Genomic DNA, 21,920 nt, shown 5'->3' with positions numbered 1-21,920 from the left:
CTGGTTCTGCATTCTACCACTCCCCCTGCTGTGGACTTACAGGAGTGTTGCATAGATTGAATTGTTTTTCTAAAGCTTTCTCTCCAAGCTCTAAATATCTTATGACTGGTTCTGAACATGTACCTGCCTCCAGCTATGACCATAAACAGCTGAAGAGACACTGACAACACTGCTCCTTGACTCCAGCATGCGTTCTCCTTTCCGTTTGTGTCTCCTCCCCCCAAATGAGCTTAGGTAGATTTAAATTTTAATCAGTTAGATCAGTTGTTCTTAATGGGAGTTTAAATTGAACTAGAGAATAAAAGCATTGGGGGGCTGCTGGTTGCTTAGCTGGAACCTTTGGGCAACAGAGGTGGTTGCATGCTGTGATGTGATACTCAGTGTAAGCCCTTTTTGACTGCATCTCCAGAGATCTGTTGGTGATAAAGTTTTTGGAGCAGATAATTTTCTTTGACCTTAGTCTCTTAAATTGGAGAAGGAAAGCTTTCTAAGAAGTGATCTTGATCCAGTTCTTAGATCAGTGGGATATCCAGGTCTATGGTGGTCACCTATGGTCACCTTCACCCTGGGCCTGGATGACCAAAGTTAGGAAGGGAAGGGGCAGTGTATGCTGGAAAATGTCTCTTACCTCTAACCCCCTCCCCACTTTGAGCCTTCCCATGCGTAGGGGAAAGGCAGACAAGGACACCTTTAATTTTAAAAATCCTGAATATCCTGTATCTTAAACACAAAAGATAAGAGTGTCTGTGAAGACAGAAGGGGGTCCTTTGAGCCCCTTGATAGCAATAACTGAACCTTCAACCCTGGAGAAGAGGAGACCAATTTGATATTATGGAGGCAGAATATACAGGACTGTGTGACTAATTCAACATGTGTGTCCGTAGAGCCTGAAGGGGACAGAACCACAGGTGCAAATCTGGTGTAGGTACTTGGCTGTGAGTTTCGTATGAAAGCCTTCTGGGGCACCTTTACCTGGAATAGATAGCGTGGTTCATCTTCACTAGGATTCTACTCAGAACTCTTACAAGTGGTAACAAGAGACCTGAGGTAGAAGTACCTAATTGTTACATCAATGTCAAAGGCTAAAGTTACACTTGAAACATTTTTTCCCCTCTAATCAGCTGTTGAGATTTTCACATTTGTGAAATTAGTAAATCCTTTCTGAAGGTAATCTCTAGTTTTGGATTTTACCATGCCTAAAAGTAAGTTCATAAACTTTATTAGTCTTTACATATACCTCTTTATATTTGCCTGAACTTGTCCCCTTGTTATACTTTAAGAAGCCCCAGCCTTTTCTGGGATTTAATGGCAATACATATGTAATCTAGTACCTTGTTACTTTCCCCGGCATTTAGTCTGGGAACCCTAATCTTGAGTCTGTCTACCGTGGATATTTTTCTCTAGGACAGGAACCAAATGGGCCATTTACTGGTCTGCCCTGTAGGTCACCACAAACATAGCCTAGGGGTCTTTGGCCCATCTTCAGTAGTTGGCAACTAACTTTTTAGGCAAAATGCCTCCTTTTGTGTAAAGGAGAGATGCCTGTCCCCACCTGCAGCCCCCAATTCCTGCTTTAAGGCCAGCAAGCTGTCCCGAGAGGTCTCCTTGTAGATGAGTGAAATCCACCCAGAGAAACTCAACTAAAAATATGGGGTGGGGTCTGGGAAGAGCTGCGTTTATTATAAGGATCCAGAGGGACCTGGGAATTTAGGATAGGGAACCACTGGGTGGGATCGGAACCAGAGCAGCTCTAGGCCCTCGTTTTTCTCCTCTGTCTCTCTGCTTTCTTTTCCCACTCTCTTCTCTCTCCTTCCTTCTCCTTATTCTCATTCTATTCCTCTTTTCTTTCTCTCTCTCTCTGTGTCATGCTTGCAGTGGTGATGTTTTGGTTGTAGTCACGTTCTTGGGTCCCTCTTATTACCGACTGTCTGTGTCTTCCCCTCTCCTTTAGCCCTAAGGACTTGGTTCTTTTCCCACCCAACCTGCCGAAACTGGCAACCAGTTTCCTCAGAACTTGTTATCTGGCTCGTAATTGCCCAGACTTCAACGCTCAAATGACCTTTTTGCTCTAAAGCCAGTGGCCATCTGGCAGTAATCTCCCAGTATAAAGGATTCTGAGTTCCCAAGAGAGCATCTGGTTGGCTCCCCCTTGCCTTCCTGAGCCTGCTACATCATTCCTGGGCTGCTGGCCAGCCTAGGATTGGGTCCCCTCAGGTCAGACACACCCTGGGCCGGTTAGCAGCCAGCAGTGGGGGCAGGGTAACAGAGCCCCCTGCCTACTTAACAGGAGCTGTGGGTGGGGGCAGGAGTTACCAGATACATCTAGCACAATGAACCATATCCTAGAACCCTTCAAACTAACATATGTCAGGTAGGTGTAAGCGTCTGTACTAATTTAAAAGTATTCATTTCTAAGGTAATGAATTCAGCATCTTGTGGCCATACCAGACATGGCATGGAATTAAACTTTCAGTCCCACTGTTCATTTTATTTATACGTTAGGGTGGCAAGGGTGGTCTTGCTCGTTGCAAACAAAGTCATCCTGGTACATGAAATGAAGAATGTGGACTGTGCAGTTTTCCCAGTCATGAAGACTTTTGATACATTACTTGAAATGTTTCCCCTGAAATTGAAGGTCTTTGGTAATATCACCAGGGCAGTGAATGGCAGAGACCAGATCATGAATTACTTCATTTACAGACTGCCTCCAGGCTTCCCTGCACTCTGGCTGCTGATACCACACCCCTGTGTCCCTTGTGGTCTTAAGTCACAAAACCAGCTATTAGATTTGCCTGGAGTGTCTGAAAACAGGCTTAGAATGAGGAAACCTTGTCCTACTTTTATACAACTGGAAAACATTACAGAACTTGACTTTTTGAAAATTTCCCAAAGAAAAGGAAAAGAAAAACCCACAAACCCCAGCTTGTACAGTTTAGTTACAGGGAAACCCAGAGGTAGAAAAAGTGAACTTGCTTCCAGTTCACAGGTGGTTTTGATTTAGAAAATGTGCCTCAAAATTCAGTGCCTACAAATACAAGAAAAGGGGTTTGGTTTTGCTTCTAACACTGTAAGTAAAACTACTCTTGAATGTTTCAGAGCTCATCAAAATTGACATTTATTCTCTTTTTCTACTTTTATCTACCTGAGTATTCTCATGATCTCTCCAGCAGTGAGAAACTCTCATCTTCCCATGATCCCGATTTAGGTGGGATCCAGTTCTGACAACATGAGTTAAGCATCACTAGAAACATTGGCAAGAGCTGGGGATGTTTGTATTCCTCTGGGACAGCTTAGCATCTCTGGGTAAATATTCCAGTCCAACTGACTGCCTTCCCCAGGCTGTCCTTCCCCAAACTTCCTCTCATAGAGGTAGGAAGAGCCAAAAGCAACTGTTAGGTCCCTGGTAATTTACAAAGCAAGGATGATACTTCAAAACAGTTGGCTATATAATGTATTTCTTCTTGCAAAATTATACAGCTGGTATTCAGTAATATGTTGCCATATAATGTATTTCTTCTTACATAATTATATAATGGCCACATGACTGTTTATGTCCTCAAAGTCCAACCAGATTACTTTTTTTTTTTTAATACTTTAAGTTCTAGGGTACATGTGCACAACGTGCAGGTTTGTTACATATGTATACATGTGCCATGTTGGTGTGCTGCACCCATTAACTCATCATTTACATTAGGCGTATCTCCTAATGCTATCCCCCCCCACCCCCTCCCCACAATAGGACCCGGTATGTGATGTTCCCCTTCCTGTGTCCAAGTGATCTCATTGTTCAGTTCCCAGCTATGAGTGAGAACATGTGGTATTTGGTTTTCTGTTCTTGCTATAGTTTGCTGAGAATGATGGTTTCCAGCTGCATCCATGTCCTTACAAAGGACATGAAGTTATCCTTTTTTATGGCTGCATAGCATTCCATGGTGTATATGTGCAACATTTTCTTAATCCAGTCTGTCACTGATGGACATTTGGGTTGTTTCCAAGTCTTTGCTATTGTGAATAGTGCCGCAATAAACATACGTGTGCATGTGTCTTTATAGCAGCATGACTTAATAATCCTTTGGGTATATCCCCAGTAATGGGGTGGCTGGGTCAAATGTATTTCTAGTTCTAGATCCTTGAGGAATTGCCACACTGTTTTGCACAATGGTTGAACTAGTTTACAGTCCCACCAACAGTGTAAAAGTGTCCCGATTTTTCCATATCCTCTCTGGCACCTGTTGTTTCCTGATTTTTTAATGATTGCCATTCTAACTGGTGTGAGATGGTATCTCATTGTGGTTTTGATTTGCATTTCTCTGATGGCCAGTGATGATGAGTATTTTTTCATGTGTCTGTTGGCTGTATGAATGTCTTCTTTTGAGAAGTGTCTGTTCATATCCTTTGCCCACTTTTTGATGGGGTTGTTTGGTTTTTTCTTGTACATTTGATTGAGTTCTTTATAGGTTCTGGATATTAGCCCTTTGTCAGATGAGTAGATTGCAAAACTTTTCTCCCATTCTGTAGGTTGCCTGTTCACTCTGATGGTAGTTTCTTTTGCTGTGCAGAAGCTCTTTAGTTTAATTAGATCCCATTTGTCAATTCAGATTACTTTTAAAAGAAATTTTAGCAGTTTGATTGCCAAATTCCTGTGATCTGCATGCTAAGAACTCTGTGACCTCTAGTCTTAGAAGTTCTGGTCCATGACACAGGTTGTTATGCAAATGAAAGACAAAGAGAAATGTCTTCTCCTTGTTCTCCTCTTTAGAATAAGAAGATCTACTTGGACATTATTCACACATACATGGAAGTGCATGCAACTGTTTATGGCTCCAGCACAAAGAATATTCCCAGTTACGTGAAAAACCACGGTATCCTCAGTGGACGAGACCTGCAGTTTCTTCTTCGAGAAACCAAGGTAAAAATTCACCAGGGATGTGGTGCTCAGGTTAATGCCATTGGCTGTGAAAATGGGATCAGAATATTTCATGCTTGTTTTTTCAATGCTGCAATAAACTCTTTTGGCTATTTTGGGGCAGCAGTTTGCTATACCAGTGGCAGCTGAAAAGTTAGTGAATTGTGGAATGAGATTGCTACGTTTGTCCTTTGATTTATTCAAAAATCGTATTTACTAAGGACCTACTCAGTGTTAGGTGTCAAGCAAGGGGCTAGGGATAAGGCTGCAAATCGAAAAGGTAAGGCCCTGCCTGGAAGGACAGACCTACTAATACAGCAGCAGCTTTCATAGTAAGGCAGGGGTGCTGAACTCTCCCCCAACCCAGTCATCATTATTCAAGGAGTGGGTTTCCCAACCAGCTTTTCCTCATACCTCCTTGTTCACCAAGTACTCATTGGACAGTGAAGAAGTTCAGATGAGGGCAAAGTCCCTGTGGGCTCGGGAAGCAGAGCAAGCATCAGGAGAGATGCAAGAGACGAAAGATGGATGGAGTGTAGATACACCTGGCATGTGGGCCAGACAGGAGTTAGAGTCAGGTGGTGGAGGTACAGATGGCATATTCAGGAAGGAGCTAGAAGCCAACCCAGCTAGTCTAAGTGTTGAAAAATAGTGGAGGTAAAATTGGATAAGGGGATGTGAGGGTCTGATTGGCACAGATGGAGGCAGAGTTCAGACCATGTGGTGGAGGTAGCCAGGCAAGCCCCTGAGGATCGTTTTGCTCAGCAGTAGCGTGATGACCTGTTGCTTTGACACTGTAGGGAAGCCCACCCAGTGGTCTGTGTTCTTTCTGTAATTCTGCCATGGAAGTACCAAATGAAGTTCAGGAACTTGTGAAGAAACCAAAGTTTGGCCTTGAAGGGTTGGCTGGCACTTCAGTGTATTAGATAAACTCCCTCAGGTTTATTAATAAGTTTCCATTCATGAATTTCACAATTTTATTGAGTAGCTGCAATGTGCTAGGCATTGTACAAGGGATGCAAGTGTGAAGAAGGCACATGGATCTCTCTTGTGGTATATACTAAGCACAAGGAAGCTTATTGTCAGTAGTGGATTTCTCAGCCTCGTCTCTGGCTTGCTTTGTTTTCATGTTCAAGGTAGGGGAGAGAGGTTGAGCAGGTGGACTTCTATGGCATAATCTCGATTGCCCAATCATCATGTGATACTGCATTTATAAAAAGTATATTCATATATGCTGTCCTCTTTGATTCTTACAACAGCCTTAAGAGGTAGATAGAGCAGATATTATTGTTAACTTTATTTTGAACATGAGGAAATAGGCTAGAGACTTTGGCTTGCCCACAGTAAGCTGGGGTCGTCTTGGAGGTGGCCCTAACTCATGATTTTTTTAATTGCAAATTAAGGCTCTGCTAGCCCCTTGATGTACTGTCCTCATAAACACTCAAACTTAAGAACGCTTAGTGGACACCCACTAGCCAAAGGAATGTATATCTGCTCTTTGCCTCAGTTCCTCCACCTGTAAATGTATTTGATCCTTTCTATGTCCAAGGCATTTGTATGATGCCACAAATAAAATAATTTGACAAATTCTTTAGCTTATTGGGCAAAGACCTGGTTTCTTTTAAGATTTTATTTCCTTCCAAGGTCATCTGTAGTCTGATGACTGTTTTTGATTATCCAGGAGTGAAGTGTGTTCTCCAGTTTTCACTCTTTGCTTTCCATCACCTTCTGTCTTAGGCTGACATTTTAGAATCATCAGAATGCCTGGGCCCTTTAATGGCAGTGCTATTTTTGCCATTTGCCTCATTTTACTCTTTTTCACATTGGATTGTGGAAAGAGCTCAAGCTCCTTTAAAAAACATTTGGCAGAGCTGGTTCTCAGCAGCATGTCATTACTGTCTCGCACACTTTTATTAACCCAACCTCATGAATGTCTCTCTCAGCTTTGCAAATTTTAAAAGAACCCTTACTTACCTACCATCCATTACCCTGTCAGAGAATAGGAAATAGGCCAAAATGGAGATCACTGATGTCCAGGGGAGGACAAGAAAAGAGGCAGGGAAGGCCCAGGCCAAGAGGTCCAAGTTTGCATAATGAGCAAGGATTGCAGCCTGAGTTAAAGAACACGAGGTGTATATGTTCATCCTTGAAAAACTGGGACCCAGTGTAGAGGATGTCACTGATCCCATTACCTATTGCCTGCTCCTTGAGTAGAGTATATTAAAATACCCTGAGTGGAATCATGGCTCAGACATTTGGCAAATATGGCAAGGATGGGGCAGCGTATCGCTGAGGCTCCCCTCACACCCGGCACATGGCCACAGGCTCCAAAATGTATGAACTTTCGGCTTTGAAATAATGACATGAAAGACCAGTCAGGCTTTGCATCTATAACCCTTTCTGTCTCTGACTCCTTTCTCTGTGTCTCTGAGCAATTTAAAAGTGATTTATTCCATTCTATGTTGGAAATGGGGAGCTGGAGCTGCCAAGAAGCAAATGTCTGCAGCATGAATGGGATTCACACACTTCTTGGACCTCTTACTGGTGCAAGAAGCAGGGCTGATCTCCTCAAGAGGGTTAGAGATAGAGAGATGATTGATGCTTGATCAGCTTCTGACTCATTGTTTTTCTTTACAAGCCATCTTTGAATCTCTGCACCAAACTTAGGAAACCCTCTGCTCAGCAGAATTGTGTCCAGGCGTGCCATTAGGGGTGCAAGTGTCATTAGTAGCCTCTTGATTCAGGGGACCTGTGAAGATGGAAGGAATTTAATATAACACTAATTCTGGGGCTAAAAGAGCCAGGAAGTTGTTGGAATCTAGCAGACTCTTCTAATTGGAGTATAGATTTGGATGAATGAATTATTTATCACAGGACCACAGCCGAGTCATTCAGTCCAGCAAACCCCAGGAGTACAGTTTAAGCCAGCAAATCAGGACTCACTAGGGTGGCATGTTTTTATTTTTGGTTTAAATCTCCATCTCTTTTAAAGTGGCTTCTTTCTTCATCTTCCTGGTTTTAACCTCTTCATGTCCACCTCCCCTAGTCTTCCCTGTTTCATATATGATACTGAATAGTGCATTTGCATCTGCAACTCACTGAATGGTTTGTGAGCTGGACCAGTACTGTCCTTTCTACAGTTGAAAACAAATTCTGGCTGTGGGGAAAAAAACAGGCAAAGCTGCAGCTTCCACACGTGCTGTCACTGTACCCCTTCTGTACCCAGACCTCCACTCATTCACCTCTCCAAGACTTGGTTGGGTCATGACAGTCCTGTTTCCCCATCATGTCAGCTTATCAGTTTACCTGTGGGACTCACCTAGGAACCGGGGCAGGCCTGGCAAATATGCAGTGCTCCCTCGGACTCATCTTATGCTCATGAATGACTGTGCCACCCTGCCCCCCACTAACTATGTCTCTTCTTACTGAGCTTGGATGTGTCACAAAACCTGTCTGAGGCGGTTACAGTACAGTAGCTCACACCTATAATCTTAGTACTTTGGGAGAGGCTGAGGCGGGCAAATTGCTTGAGCCGAGGAGTTCAAGACCAGCCTGGGCAACATGCAAAACCCCATTTCTACAAAAAATACCCAAAAAATTAGCTGCACCTGGTAGCATTCACCTGTAGTTCTAGATTTTCAGGAAGCTGAAATGGGAGGATCACTTGAGTCCAGGAGGCTGAGGTTGTGGTGAGCTGAGGACACCTGCACTCCAGCCTGAGTGAAAGAGAGAGACCCTGTCTTTAAAAAAGGCTGTTTGAAAAACCCAGGGCTTAAGGCAACAGACTCTCATGCAGCTGCATGAGCGCAAAGGGCCTTTGCTTGTTCTATCCACAGGTGCATTCACAGTGCCTGGTTTATAAAAGACATTTAGATGATTGTATAAAGAAGGAAAGAAGGATCCAAAATGAAACACATTGACCATCTGGGATCTCTGAGATTTCCTCCTGTTATCATATACACTGCGCCTAGATCTCTTAGATCTCCCCAGCTAGGGACACCACCCTTCTGATACCCCATGCCTGCGTGTCTGTGATGTTGCTTACATCTGCAGGCCCTGTGAGTGATAGCCGAAGAGCTTACTTCCTTAGGGGGAGCAGTCCTTCTATTTCTGTTACAGATACTGGTTCCCATTTGCCCTCAGGCAGCCAATTGAAGCAGGTTTCATCCTAGTGAGCATACTTCAAATCATTCCCATGCCATCTAGATGGGGAAAAAAATTGAATGAACACATCCATGCCTCCTTCCTTCCCCCTTATCCATACATGTATGTAGACTGAGGAGTGTACAGAGGTATGAGTCAGTAACCCTGTGTGACTTTCAGAGCAAAAGCGCATCCCCACACTCAAATAAATATAACATGTTCAACCTCTGTGCACAGAGACACTTGATTGCTGGAAAGATCCAGTCTCATAGTATTTATTCTTTTGCTCTTTCATCCAGCAAGTAAGTATAATATTAAGTACTAGATGTATTCTAGGCCTTAGTCTAGCCATTCTGGAGACAGTGATGACTCAAGCAGTTTTGCCAACAAGGAGCATACAGGTGTGCTGGAAGAGGAAAGTAGGTAACTGTAACAATGTGGATAGTACACAGGTAGAACTAGTCATAATATGAAATAATGATACCAACATAAAACTTGACTGTCACGCTGAGTGGGGCCAACAGTTCAGTTTTGTAAAATGTGGTTCTGTGACTTGTGAAATCAATGTAGTGGATGGGGCAGTCCCATTCAGAGGACAGGAGCCACTGTCAGTCACAGTTTAACACCTCCATGCTGTTGCGACGCACCTGCGTATGGGATTTACCGTAACAGTAACAGCCATTATCTCTCCCCTCTACCATGTGCCAGGCCCTATGTAAGCCCTTTCTGTGTATTCTCTCTTTTCATCACAGAAATCCAGTGATCTTGGTACTGTTATAAACAGTATTATTTTAATGAAGCAGTCACTGAGGCTCCAGTCGTGAATAAGCCTGTTTCGCTGCCTCCATGTTGGCAGCTGAGGGGTTGTCCTGGTGTGGAATTTGGGTGAGAGAGGCGTGGTCAGGAAAGGGTCCTCCCAGGAGGTGATGCCTGAGTGGACTTTTAATGGTGAACACTTGAGGCTGGCCTAGCTGAACATGTTCAGCATCTACAGGTTTAAATTTATGCAAATACTCTTTTACTCCCCCATCTCCAAGTTAATAAATTTACAATGTGAACTGTAATGTGTTTGATTTTATATTGGGGCTTTCAAATGACCGAAACTCAGGAACTTTTTATCCTGATGCTGTTGTTTGTGGTTTGGGTTTTTGTTTCTGAAAGGGTATTTAGGTAGCTGGACATAATCAGCCGGCTGGTCTTCAGGAAATAGTCTTTGATTTAGCAGCAGACTTTGACAAAAGTCTGCTTTGGGCATGTAAACATGCTTTGTGGGTCTTCTTTTTCTTAGCCTCTGTGGCCCTTCCAGCTCTTCCCTAGAGAGTCTTCAGGTCATGTGGGTCAGGGGCTTGTGGAGCCCTTGGGAGGATAGAGCCAGCCTGGATGGGAGAGAGTTTGGCCACTGTTTATCCCTTCTTTAAGCATCAGGTACCTGAAAGAAGGCAGATGGCCAGAGAAGGGTCCCTTTGGGCTACATAAAAGCATCACATTTTGGGAAAATTGTTTTCTTCATACCCAGCCCTTGTCTCGGTTATTTTTAAGATATAAAAGGGATGCCTATTACCAGAAACATTAATATAATGATTTCCAGTCATTGTATAAAAATAAGCAAAGCTTAGCAATAGCATGTGACTCGTGGGACTGGCTTATGTGGCATTCACTGTAAACCGTATCATCTCTTACCTGTCTTCTGATGAATGTCTCTGCCCCTTTTTTAGTACAGGTACTTTATGAAACAACAAGAACTCATACATGCAGGTGCTGAGCATCTTGTAAAAACCCACAAACATAACTCCTGCACACCTAAACTCTGTCTAAATGATACAGGGCCGTAATATGCAGCTGTGTGAAGTTACATATGGATTTGAATTTGAGTGACTGATTATCCAACACTTACTAAGTGCCAAGACTTGTTATGAATCCTTTCCATGTACTATCTCATGTAATCCTCACAGCAACCCCATGAAATAAAGCACTATTATTTTATACATGAAAAGACTGAGGTTTAGCAAGCTTGTTACCTGGACTAAGGCCCTATAAATAGAATAGATTATAAATGGGCCTTAAAGAATCCATAGACAGAAGCACCTAGCAGTTTGTCACAGTTACTAACCTAGGCAACGATGGAACCAGGCCTTGAAGCCTACAGTCTGACTCCAGAACCTGTGCTGTAAATTACCACATTGTTCTGGGCACTTTGTGCCAATAATGGATTCATCAGTTCATTTGGTGAACCTGGAGTGATTCATTGCTCAGTTTCCCTCTAGAGTCACCATGCCAACTTCACTAATTAAAACTGGCCAGAAAAGTATGTGTTGTGTGTGTGTTTTCTATTTAGGATTATCCTCAATGTTCCGCATCAAGAGTGAAACTGACCAAGCCCATAGATAAGAACCCCCTTTATCCATGTTTAAAGGATTCTTTAAGTACTCCACTTAGCAGTTTAAAACAATTGTGTCTTCTTTCACAGAGTGGGAAAAATCTGAGTAGTTTTACTAGACCCTTTATGGACATGTAGGAACGTCCCAATCCTATACTGTGAAGAAAACGTATGGTGCTTCATCTGTTCTCTCTGCTTAGCATTAGTTCAAAAATTTAATCCTAGATCCCACAATCCCTCTGTGTGGAAATACTCACTGATGGAGCTGGAGTTGCAGCCATGGAGATATTTTGTCATCTGGAATATCCTCATTAGATTCTGGGCTTCTGAAGGCCAGGTGAAGTATAAATAAAATATGGCCAGTTTTCTCCGGCAGTTAAGCCTTGGCACTTGAGTACATTCTGGCAGTGTGTCTCTTGCCTCCTTGCTCAGGAAATTGGTAAGCAGGCAGAATAGCAGGGAATTAGGGGAAAAGCAGTTCAGTGTGATTAAGGTGCCAATGTGTTGCAAAACCATAAGTGCAAGGAAGTTTACAGAGTGCTGTTTGGTGGTGATGAACTCTCTCTGCCTGTTGTGTTTTCATTCAAACCTCAGATGTGCTATTTGACCTTAATACATCTGCTCCATTGTAATGTCACAGGTAATAAGCACACAGGAAGCAAGAAAAAAATTGCTTATTGACTGAAGTGACAAAAAAACTGTTATTTTGGTGTTTCCAAATAATGTATTTCCTATAGTCCTACTTGTGTGACAAAAACACTCATTGCCAGCAAATTATGTTGTATTTGCTTAGGCTTCATTCTAAACATATGAGGCTTGGGAGAGTTAACCTAAAGTTTTTATTTTATGTGTACTGAGATATTCTGGCGCTCACAGGGCAGAAGAGATGGTTCATATTGTTTTTCAGATATAATTAAACCTAGGTCACATTCAAGTCCATTAAGCAACAGCCTCAAATCCTTTTAATTAATGGGTTCAGATTGGTTGGTCTAAAGAAGCTAATTAAATTTTTCCCAAAATTTTCTGTTTAAATAGACAAACATTGTGCTGCTTGCATTTCCTCCAGAGTGGTTCTTTGAAATTTACAGTTGATGAAGGTATCCACACTTTATGGCAGGCCCTGATTTTCAGAAGTCAGGAAGCACTGTGGGTTATCTGACTAAACCTGCAGAGATCCTGATCTGCATCTTCTAGCACTTTTCTCCTCAGTCAGAAAGATCTGGACTCCCTGTGCTATCTTATGTCTAACCATGGCCTGACAGAGGTCATTTGTTTTCCACTGGAGAGCCGGCACATCCTCTCCAGAGTCTGATAGGAGAGGGCAAATCACAGCGATCACAAGTCTGATGGATAACAACCCTGGATTCTTCATATTCCATAAAGCTGGGATATCATGGAACTATTACATCCCACTGTTTCCCTCCATTTCATCTGCAGCAGTCAGATCTCCCCCACCCCTGAGCCACAGGCCCAGGCCACACCCTATAGTTAGAAGTTTTCTCTGGCGATCTGCTTTCTGTGAGCTGTATAATAAGAGTAAGATGCTTTCTGTGAGCTGTATAATAAGAGTAAGGTGCAGAGCAGGAGCTTCCTAATTGTAGTAGAGCTTTCCCTTGATCCTACAGCTTCCAGGCTCCTGGCTACCATGTTTTCCTCACCACCACCCCCACTCGTGATCTTCCGTGGTTCTGCTGCCCAAGGGGGAAATGACCAGCCAGTATTAGGGGCTCTGCTGACCTCTCAAAGCTTCTTTTCTTCCCAGCTCCCTTCCTTGTGGACGTCTCTGGCATTGTGATCACTGCAGTTTGCAGGAAATGAAAGTTTATTCTTTCAAAAAACCAAAAAGATTGAGTACCCTATTGTGTGCAAAACAAAAGCAAATAGGTCCAGAAAACCTGAGATGTTAGTGCTTTGCCCCAGAATTCCTTCAGGAGCTACATGGTTCTCCAGTATGTCACCCATGGGCTGTGCTCAGGGTTGGCTGCACCCTCCAGCTGAACCTTTCTAAACGATCCATCCATCGTTCAATTAGAGCAGCTGCAAAGCTGATGAGGAGGGGATTGCTGTGAAAAGACCTAGGGAAAAAGAGAATCAAGCTTGTAGCTAAATCTATTTGAGCCATCTCCTTTATTCTCAACGCCTGGCCTTGTGGTGGGTGATGCTCTGTGTGATGGCAGAAGGAAAGGACGCCCTGGGGCCCAGTTATCTTTTCTCACTTAATGTGCCCCTGGGGGCTGGAACAGAGCAGGCTCTTTGATGTGGGTAGGGAGGACACAGCTTCATCAAGCCCAGGCCTGGACCCTGCCCATCAGCAACCTGCAGTTATCCAGCAGTGCGAAATGCATCCACTGCGACAGCATGTGCCGAGGCATTTCTGGGAGCAGTTATTTCATTTTTGGACCCAGGAAATCAGCACCACTGAACTGCAGCTTGTCCCCTTTGTCATCGTGGCTTCCAGCTGCTGTGGTTGCTCTGAGAACTCTGAGAGCAAGTTGTTGCTGCCATCTATGGTCTGTCTTGGGGGAAGCACATGGTTTGCCTGCCGGAGAGGGAAGCAGCTGCTTTGCAAATTCATCAACACAGCACAGTCTCTCCCCTGTGAGGGTAAAATCAACACCAAGATGTTGGTGTCCCCAGTGTAAACCCCATTATGAAAACCTGTGTTTACTGACCTACAATCATTTTAAAGCAGTTCCATTTGAACTGCAATCAAACCTCCAAGTGACCTTTCTGTCCCTCCGCCCAGCATTCCTGAAAGGGCCTGTTGTTTCTTTGGTTCAATGAAGAAACCTTCTGTGTAGTTAAGCAAGTGTTTTTCCAGTCATGTCTCCTGGTGAGTTACAGAAAGATTATTGTTGGGTCGTGGTGGTGGTGGGGGTTTTTCTTTTAATACTCCAACCTCCCTATCCCCCGATACCCTTAGACACTTAATTTTTTACTTCCTTTAGTGGAGGAGAGCATAGTGAGTTGAGCAGCTTTATGGGGACTTTAAAAGTTCGTAGTTTTTCAGATCCTGGTGTAAGCTGAATTCTCTCTGCCTCACCCCCCAGGGCCTGGGAGCCTTCCAAAGCGAGGTGTCCACTCGGGAATGGGCCACAGAATCACTGCCCGCAAGCCGGGAATGCCTGTCCTGCCTGATGGCTCTGCCTGATGTGTTCATATGCTGTGTGGTTTTCTGTCTTACAGTTATTTGTTGGACTTGGGTTCCCTTACGAGGGCCCAGCTCCCCTGGAGGCTATCGCAAATGGATGTGCTTTTCTGAATCCCAAGTTCAACCCACCCAAAAGTAGCAAAAACACAGACTTTTTCATTGGCAAGCCAACTCTGAGAGAGGTAAGCATCTATCAAAATTATTCCACTTTGAATAATATGAATAATAGCTATTTATTGAGTGCTAATGTGGGCGTTAACTTCATTTAACATGGTTGGATGAGAGGCTGAGGGTGTGGAGGCTCAGAGAGACAAATGACCCGATCACGTCACCTTGCGAGTTAGGGGCAGGATTTGAATCTACTTCTGCCTTCAGCAAGTAAGGGATCTTTACACTCTACCCCCACTCTAGATTATTGTAAACTCAGACATTCTAGCCTTCTGATTATAGCTGAACTCTGATTTTCTGAATGTTTGAAGTTTAGGGAGTGAGATCAACTGGTTAGTAGATATTTGTGAAGAATCTGCTCCCCAGGATGGGCTTTGGAGAATAAAAAGTGGACTGTGGGAGTTTGCAGAGAACCATCAGCCTCAGTATACCATATGTATCATGGATAATTGAAGTAATTTTTTTTCACTCACCATTCCAAGAAGTAATCTTGCCATTGCTAGAACCATTTGCAGAAGCCTCATTTGAATTGCCTTCAGAGATCCTGTTGAAAATCTGCAGTGTGTGATGAATCACCGTTGAGGGTAGTCAGATTTGATTTAGGGCAATAAACAAAAGTCTTTTACCTGTGAGTGATCAAACTGGGTGTTTCTGCATCTGCTCAGAAATACGTGTGTGCAAGAAATCATAAGATAGATTTTCTGATTATTTCTGTGTAGTTAGTAGTAAGTGGCTCTGCAGGCAGCTTATGAAGGGAAGTCATAGCAGCATCCTCGTCATTCAGGGCCTTTGGAGGATTACATTGATTAGCATCCCTCCCATGGCGTATCAATGTAGAAGGACAGTTTATAAAACATACATTTTTCAATTCTGCTTTTAAACCCTTCTGAGTCATTTTCTCTCCCATATAGTATATAAGATGCATTCTCAATGATTATTTTTTATTGATCAGTCAGAAACCTTGACAATTGATAGAACTGATTATTTTGAGAGAGATTTTTCTCTGACCCTTCCTGTCATTGGTGAAATGGCCAAAAGAGAGAGAAGATCAATAAGATCCATAGTTTATCTATAAAAGGTCAATCTGTGGCCCAGATAACCTTTGACAAGGGTTATATGTGTGTGCGCGCGGGTGGGTGTGTTTTTTTTTTTTTTTTCCTTCTGCTAGAATAATAAATTTGAATTCTTCATTTGGGGAGTGGTTTTGTATTCAGAGGTCAGTTTGTTCATTTATAACTCTGCAGAACTTAATGTACATATCTGTGTGCTAGGTGCTGTTGGAAGTGCTAGGACACAGAGACCGGGGAAATTCAGTCTGCCATGAACCTATTCTTTTGAAAAGTTTAAAAAGATGCTGCCGAGCAGTGAAAATATCTGTTTAGGAATCTCTGTTTTAGCATGTGACTGACTTCTTTGAAACTTCGGAGTTTAGGGTGGAGAAGAAACTAGTAAATCATCCCTTGGGTTTTTTGTTAATTTTTGACAAAAAATATATTTAAGGTGTACACCTTGATGTTTTGATAAATACACACATTGTGAAATAGTCATTACAATCAAGCTAATCTATCACATTACATACTAAATAGATTTTTTTTCATGGTAAAAACACTTAAGATCTCCTTTTTTGGCAAATTTCAAGTATGCAATACAGTATTGTTAACTGTGGTCATAATGCTGCACACTAGCTCTCCAGAACTTACTCAACTTGCATAACTGAAACTTTGACCAACATCTCCCCATATTCCCAGTCTCTGGGAATCATGAATGTATTCTCTGCTTCTGTGAGTTCAACCGTTTTACTGTGAGTTGACCTGTGAGTTCAACTAGGCTGATCTGCATGTGGGATCATGCCGAATTTTCCTTCTGTGCCTGGCTTATTTTACTTAGCATAATATTTTCCACATTCATCCATGTTGCTGCCAGTGATGGGATTTCCTTCTTTTGCAGGCTAAATATTTCATGTGCACATAATTTATCCATTCAGCCGCTGAAGGCCACTTAGTTTGTTGCCATATCTTGGCTATTATGAATAATGCTGCAGTATACACGGGAGTGCAGATACCGCTTTAACATAGTGATTTTAATTGCTTTGGATATATACCCAACAGTGGGATTGCTGGATTATGTGAAGTTATATTTCTTATTTTTTGAGGAACCTCCATTTTCTTTTTCATTGATGGCTGTAACACATTACATTTTCACCAGCAGGGTACCAAGGTTCCCTTTTTACCACATTCTTGCCAGACACCTGTTATCTTTTGTCTTTTTGATAAAAGCTATTTTAACAAGCATGAGGTGATATCTCCTTGTGGTTTTGATTTGCATCTCCCTGATGATGAATGATGTTGAGCACCTTTTCATATGTTTGTTTGCCTTGTGTATGTCTTCTTTTGAGAAATGTCTTCAGGTTATTTGCCTATATTTTAATTTGCTTAGTTGGGTTTTCTTGCAGTTGAGTTGTAGGAGTTCCTTACATAGTTTGGGAATTAACCACTTATTAAATATGTGGTTTGCAGGTATTCCATAGGTTCCCTTTTCACTCTATTGATTGTTACCTTTGCTGTGCAGAAGCTCCTTAGTTTGATACAATCTCAGTTGCCCGTTTTTGCTTTTGTTGCCTGTGCTTTTAGTATCATACCCAAACATCATTGCCCAGACTAGTGTCAGAAAGCTTTTGCACTGGTTTTTTCCTAGTAATTGTGCTGTTTCAGGTCTTATATTGAAGTCTAAGCAATTTTGAATTCATTTTTATAGATAATGTGAGATAAAGATTTAATTTCATTCTTACGCATATGGAAATCAAGTTTTCCAAATATTATTTATTGATGACATTGTCCTTCTCCGTTGTGTATTCTTGTCAGCCTCATTGGGAATCAGTTCTTTTCTGGCTTCTCTATTGTGTTCCATTGGTCTATATGTCTGTTTTTATGCGAAAATCACCTGTACATTTTAATTTAGGTCTAGGAAATCTCTAAAGTTCTACTTCTGCCCAAATTGTAGATATTATTTGTAATTTTCCATGTTTGTTTAATATTTTGAGATAAAGTGGATACAACATAAAGCTTACCATTTATGGTTAAAGTTTTTAAACCATTTTTAAGTGTACAATTCACTGGCATTAAGTATATTTGCAATATTGTGCAACCATCACCGCTATTCATTTCCAGAACTTATTCATCATTCTAAACAGAAATTCTGTAGCCATTAAACAATAACTCTCCATTCTCCCCACTCCTCAACCCCTGGTAAACCTCTCTTCTACTTTGTGTCTCTGTGAATTTGCCTATTCTAGGTACCTCATACAAGTGGAACCATATAGTGTCTGTCCTTTTGTGTCTGGCTCACTAACTTGGCATGTTTTCAAGGTTTGTTCATGTTGTAGTATGTTTCAGAATCTCATTTCTTTTTATTTTTATGGCGACAGGATCTTGCTCTGTCCCTCAGGCTGGAGGAGTGCAGTGGTGTGATCGTGGCTCACTGCAGTCTCAAACTCCTGGGCTCAAGCGATCCTTCTTCCTCAGCCTTCTGAGTAGCTGGGACTACAGGTGTGTGCCATGACACCTGGCTACTCTTTTTATATTTGGTAGAGATGGGATCTGACTGTATTAACTAGGCTGGTCTTGAACTCCTGGACTAAAGCGACCCTCCCAAGTAGCTTGGGATTACAGACACACCCCACCACACCCAGCTAATTAAAAAACATTTTTTTTTTTTTTTTTTTTTTGCAGAGACAAAGGTCTTACTATGTTGCTCAGGCTGGTCTCCAACTCCTGACCTCAAGTAACCCCCCCCCACCTCAACCTCCCAAAGTGCTGGGATTATAGGCATGGGTCACCATGCCTGTCCTACGTCACTCCTGTTTATGAATATATATACACACACACACTTTTTAAAGGCTGAATAGTCTATTGAATATATATATATATATATATATATATATATATATATATATATATCATTTTGCTTATTCATCTGTTGATGGACATTTGGGTTGTTTTCACCTTTTGCTCATTGTAAAGCTGCTATGAACATTGGTATACACGTATTTTGAGTCTTTGCTTTCAATACTTTGAGGAATGTACCTACAAGTAGACTTGCTGGAATTTACTTTTTACTTTGAAATAATTTTACTGGTACAGAAAAGTTGCAAAAATAATACGGAGTTCATGTAGCTGCTTCTTATGGCAGCTTCTAGAAAACTACAGTGGTCAAAACCAAGAAATTAACATTGGTACCATAGTATTATCTAAACTACAGGCTTTATTTGGACTTCACCAGTTTTTCCAGTGAGATCCTTTTTCTGTTCCTGGATCTGATTCAGGACCCACATTGCATTTAATACTCATGTCTCCTTGTCTCCTCTGATCTGTGCCAGTTCAGTCTTTCACTATCACCCGTGACCTTACCACTTTTAAGGAGCACAGGTCAGCTTTTTGTACACTGTTTCTCAATTTGGATTTGACCGATGTTTTCCCATCAGTCAAATTTGAAGTTAGGCATTTTTGGCAAGAATATCCCAGAAATGATGTATCCTTCTCAGCACATCACGTTAGGGGGCATATGATGTCAATATGTTGTACTGATTGCTCCCAGGTTTCTCCACTATGAAGTTACTCTTTTACTCTTTTCTCTACAGTAGGGGTAATACTTTGGGGCTATGTTAGAATATCCTGTTTATCTTCAGACTTTTGTATCATATAGCAGTGGATTTGTATAGTATCACATACTATACAAATAAGTACAGTATTTATTGTATCATATAGGAGTGGATCATGTCTGCAACAGTTATTACTGTGGTATTCTGATGGTGATTTTTCTGATTCCCTCATGATTTTTTAAATGCATGAAAAGCAAAGAAGCCCATCTCTTTTCTTACTGCAGTTTCTATATACAAGCCTTTGGGAAATGAATCAAAAGTAGCTGAGATTAAGTTGGCAACTGACACGTTTTTGTTAAAACTGACTCTAAAGGTTTTAATGACACTGTGGCCACTGGGTATTTTTTTCCTGTAAAAAAAAATTAGGACACTCTTAAACACAATCTGAACATTGCCCAGTGAATGATGTAATGTTACATGGATCAGATCAGCCAGTGTGAAGTTATCAAGAAAAGCATTTCATTGTTTTCTATCAGTTGCCATCATTTTGTAATTTACTTTTTGCTGAGGTCATGTGAGGTTTTCATTCTTTATGCTGTAAGAAGAGAATAAGCACTGGGGCTGTCACGGGCATTTGGTTCCTCCTGTCCCTTCATCCCTTCAGATGATTCCACCAGCCCTTAAATGTGACTCTATTAGAGAAACAGTGGGATCCTTTCAATAGTTGCTCAGCAAGTGATCTCACATAGATGACTCCATCAGTCCTAGGCTCCCCCAGGAGGGCAGGATGCAGAGGGAAGTTGACAGGTGTTTAATGCAGCAAGGGTGGTACCAGTTGCTGCATTGGGAGAATTCATCAATGTACATTTCCTGTTTTCCAGGAGCTCCAAATCTGATATGAAAGAGTTATAGGACAAAAGCATAATCAGTGGAAGTGCATGAAGAAATAGCTAAGTGAATTCCAGAGGGGAGTGAACTTGGAGTTGTGCTGGGTGGAGGATGTGCAGGGTTAGCTGCGAAGGGGATAGTGAAGGGGCTGTGCTTTAAAGGAAAAGGAGGAGAGCAGGTCTCAAGCCTGAGAAGCATGAATACTGACAAGCTGGGGATACCCCAAGAAGGTCAGTTTGCTTTATGCAAGAGGGCAGGTTCCATCTGATATCTAGCTCCCTCCAGCAACATCAGACAGCACTGAGAGGGACCAGTGAGCTTGATCTCATGGCCAGGTGGGTCACCCTGTCCTGCTCTGCCAGCTCACAAAAGCCCGTAAAATCCCTGTAACTAAAGAAGCTTTTAATGAGAAAAGAGCTGTCAACAAGTTCATTTCTAAGAATCAAAAATTCCTAGAAATTATCTTTTTTCCTTAGCAAATGGAAACATTGTAACCAGAGTATACATAATTACATAAAACTACCTTTTTGTGCCCATACAAATCTTTCATATTAAGCAATATTTGATCCACCTAAATTGATCATATCAACTGCATACATGTCTCTTTGCCTTCATTTGAAGAGAAGAAAAAGTCTGGATATCTAAATGTGGGTTTAGCTTGGTTTTTATTTTTGTACCCATCCATTTTTCAAACCATGATATCTACACAGAGTGGGAAAAGTTCCACAATGCCTTAAGTAATGTGGCTGGTTCAGGTTACATTTTAATATAAATTGGATTTTTATCTTTACATTGGGAAACATATGAGTAGGTTCTTGATCATTATTCTGACATTTTGTAAGCCATTAGAAATACTCTGGCTTCCAGGTTTTGTGTGTGTGTGTGTGTGTGTGTGTGTGTGTGTGTGTGTGTGTGTGTGTGTTTTGTTTTGTTTTGTTTTTTCCCATAAAGAGAACTCATGTTCTCCTTGGAGATTTAATAGCCATTCTGGAGTAATGTCTCGTATTTAATAAGATTTTCATTACTTTTACAAACTATACTCCAGTAAATTTACTGATTCATATACATTGAAGTATCTTAGATCAGATGGTTCTCAATAAATTAACAAGAAGGAACGGAACATTCAGAGGGGAACTCATGAATCACAAAATGCCTCACTCATAAAGTTAAGTAACCTTCAGTAAATGTAAATGAATAAAAGAATAATAGCTCAGCATTTCGTATTTTCCAAGTGCTTGAAGCAACCTTGTACATAAGCAGAGACCTTAAAAGGCAGGAGAGGAGGGAGATTGCTGATGTGTAAATTACCAAATAGTGACATTGATGACAACTTTAACTTACCCTGATTCCGTCAGAAAAACTAATTCGTTCTCCAGGCCACAAAATGAAAATGATGTGACATTTTGCTCATCTTCAGAAAATACAGGCATAAATTCAGTCCTGAATTTAGGTTGGCAAGTTTTAAGAACTGGATTAAAAAGCTGGTGTTTACATTGGGCTTTTGTCTTAAGAACCCAAAGACATCCTTTAAAATTGTCACCTTCCTTTTTATCCAAAGCTAAGAAGTTGTTGAAGGACCTGGATTTGAAGTTGGCTCTTCTCCTTTCCAGCTGTGTGGTCTTGGGGGAAATGTAATCGCCTCCCAGTCTCAGAATCGTCATTGATGCATAATAAACCTGAGAAATAACAT

The 21,920-nt window shown here is 41.7% G+C and overlaps 1 protein-coding gene across 10 annotated transcripts in view; it reads left to right on the top strand.

Annotated features, from left to right (window-relative positions):
* The window catches only part of MGAT5 (alpha-1,6-mannosylglycoprotein 6-beta-N-acetylglucosaminyltransferase), a 333,504-nt gene that overhangs the window by 276,505 nt on the left and 35,079 nt on the right, over positions 1–21,920 (top strand). For all 10 annotated transcript variants that reach the window (XM_030916139.1, XM_030916138.1, XM_030916140.1 and 7 more), the window contains 2 exons: positions 4,760–4,909; positions 14,613–14,759. In XM_030916139.1, coding sequence (XP_030771999.1) covers positions 4,760–4,909; positions 14,613–14,759 — 297 coding nt within the window. The remainder of the gene's footprint in view (positions 1–4,759; positions 4,910–14,612; positions 14,760–21,920) is intronic.

Source organism: Rhinopithecus roxellana, chromosome 14 (assembly GCF_007565055.1).
Source record: "Rhinopithecus roxellana isolate Shanxi Qingling chromosome 14, ASM756505v1, whole genome shotgun sequence".
NCBI lineage: Eukaryota > Metazoa > Chordata > Mammalia > Primates > Cercopithecidae > Rhinopithecus > Rhinopithecus roxellana.
Note: the sequence above shows the minus strand (reverse complement) of the source record. Positions and strands in the feature narration are given on the sequence as shown.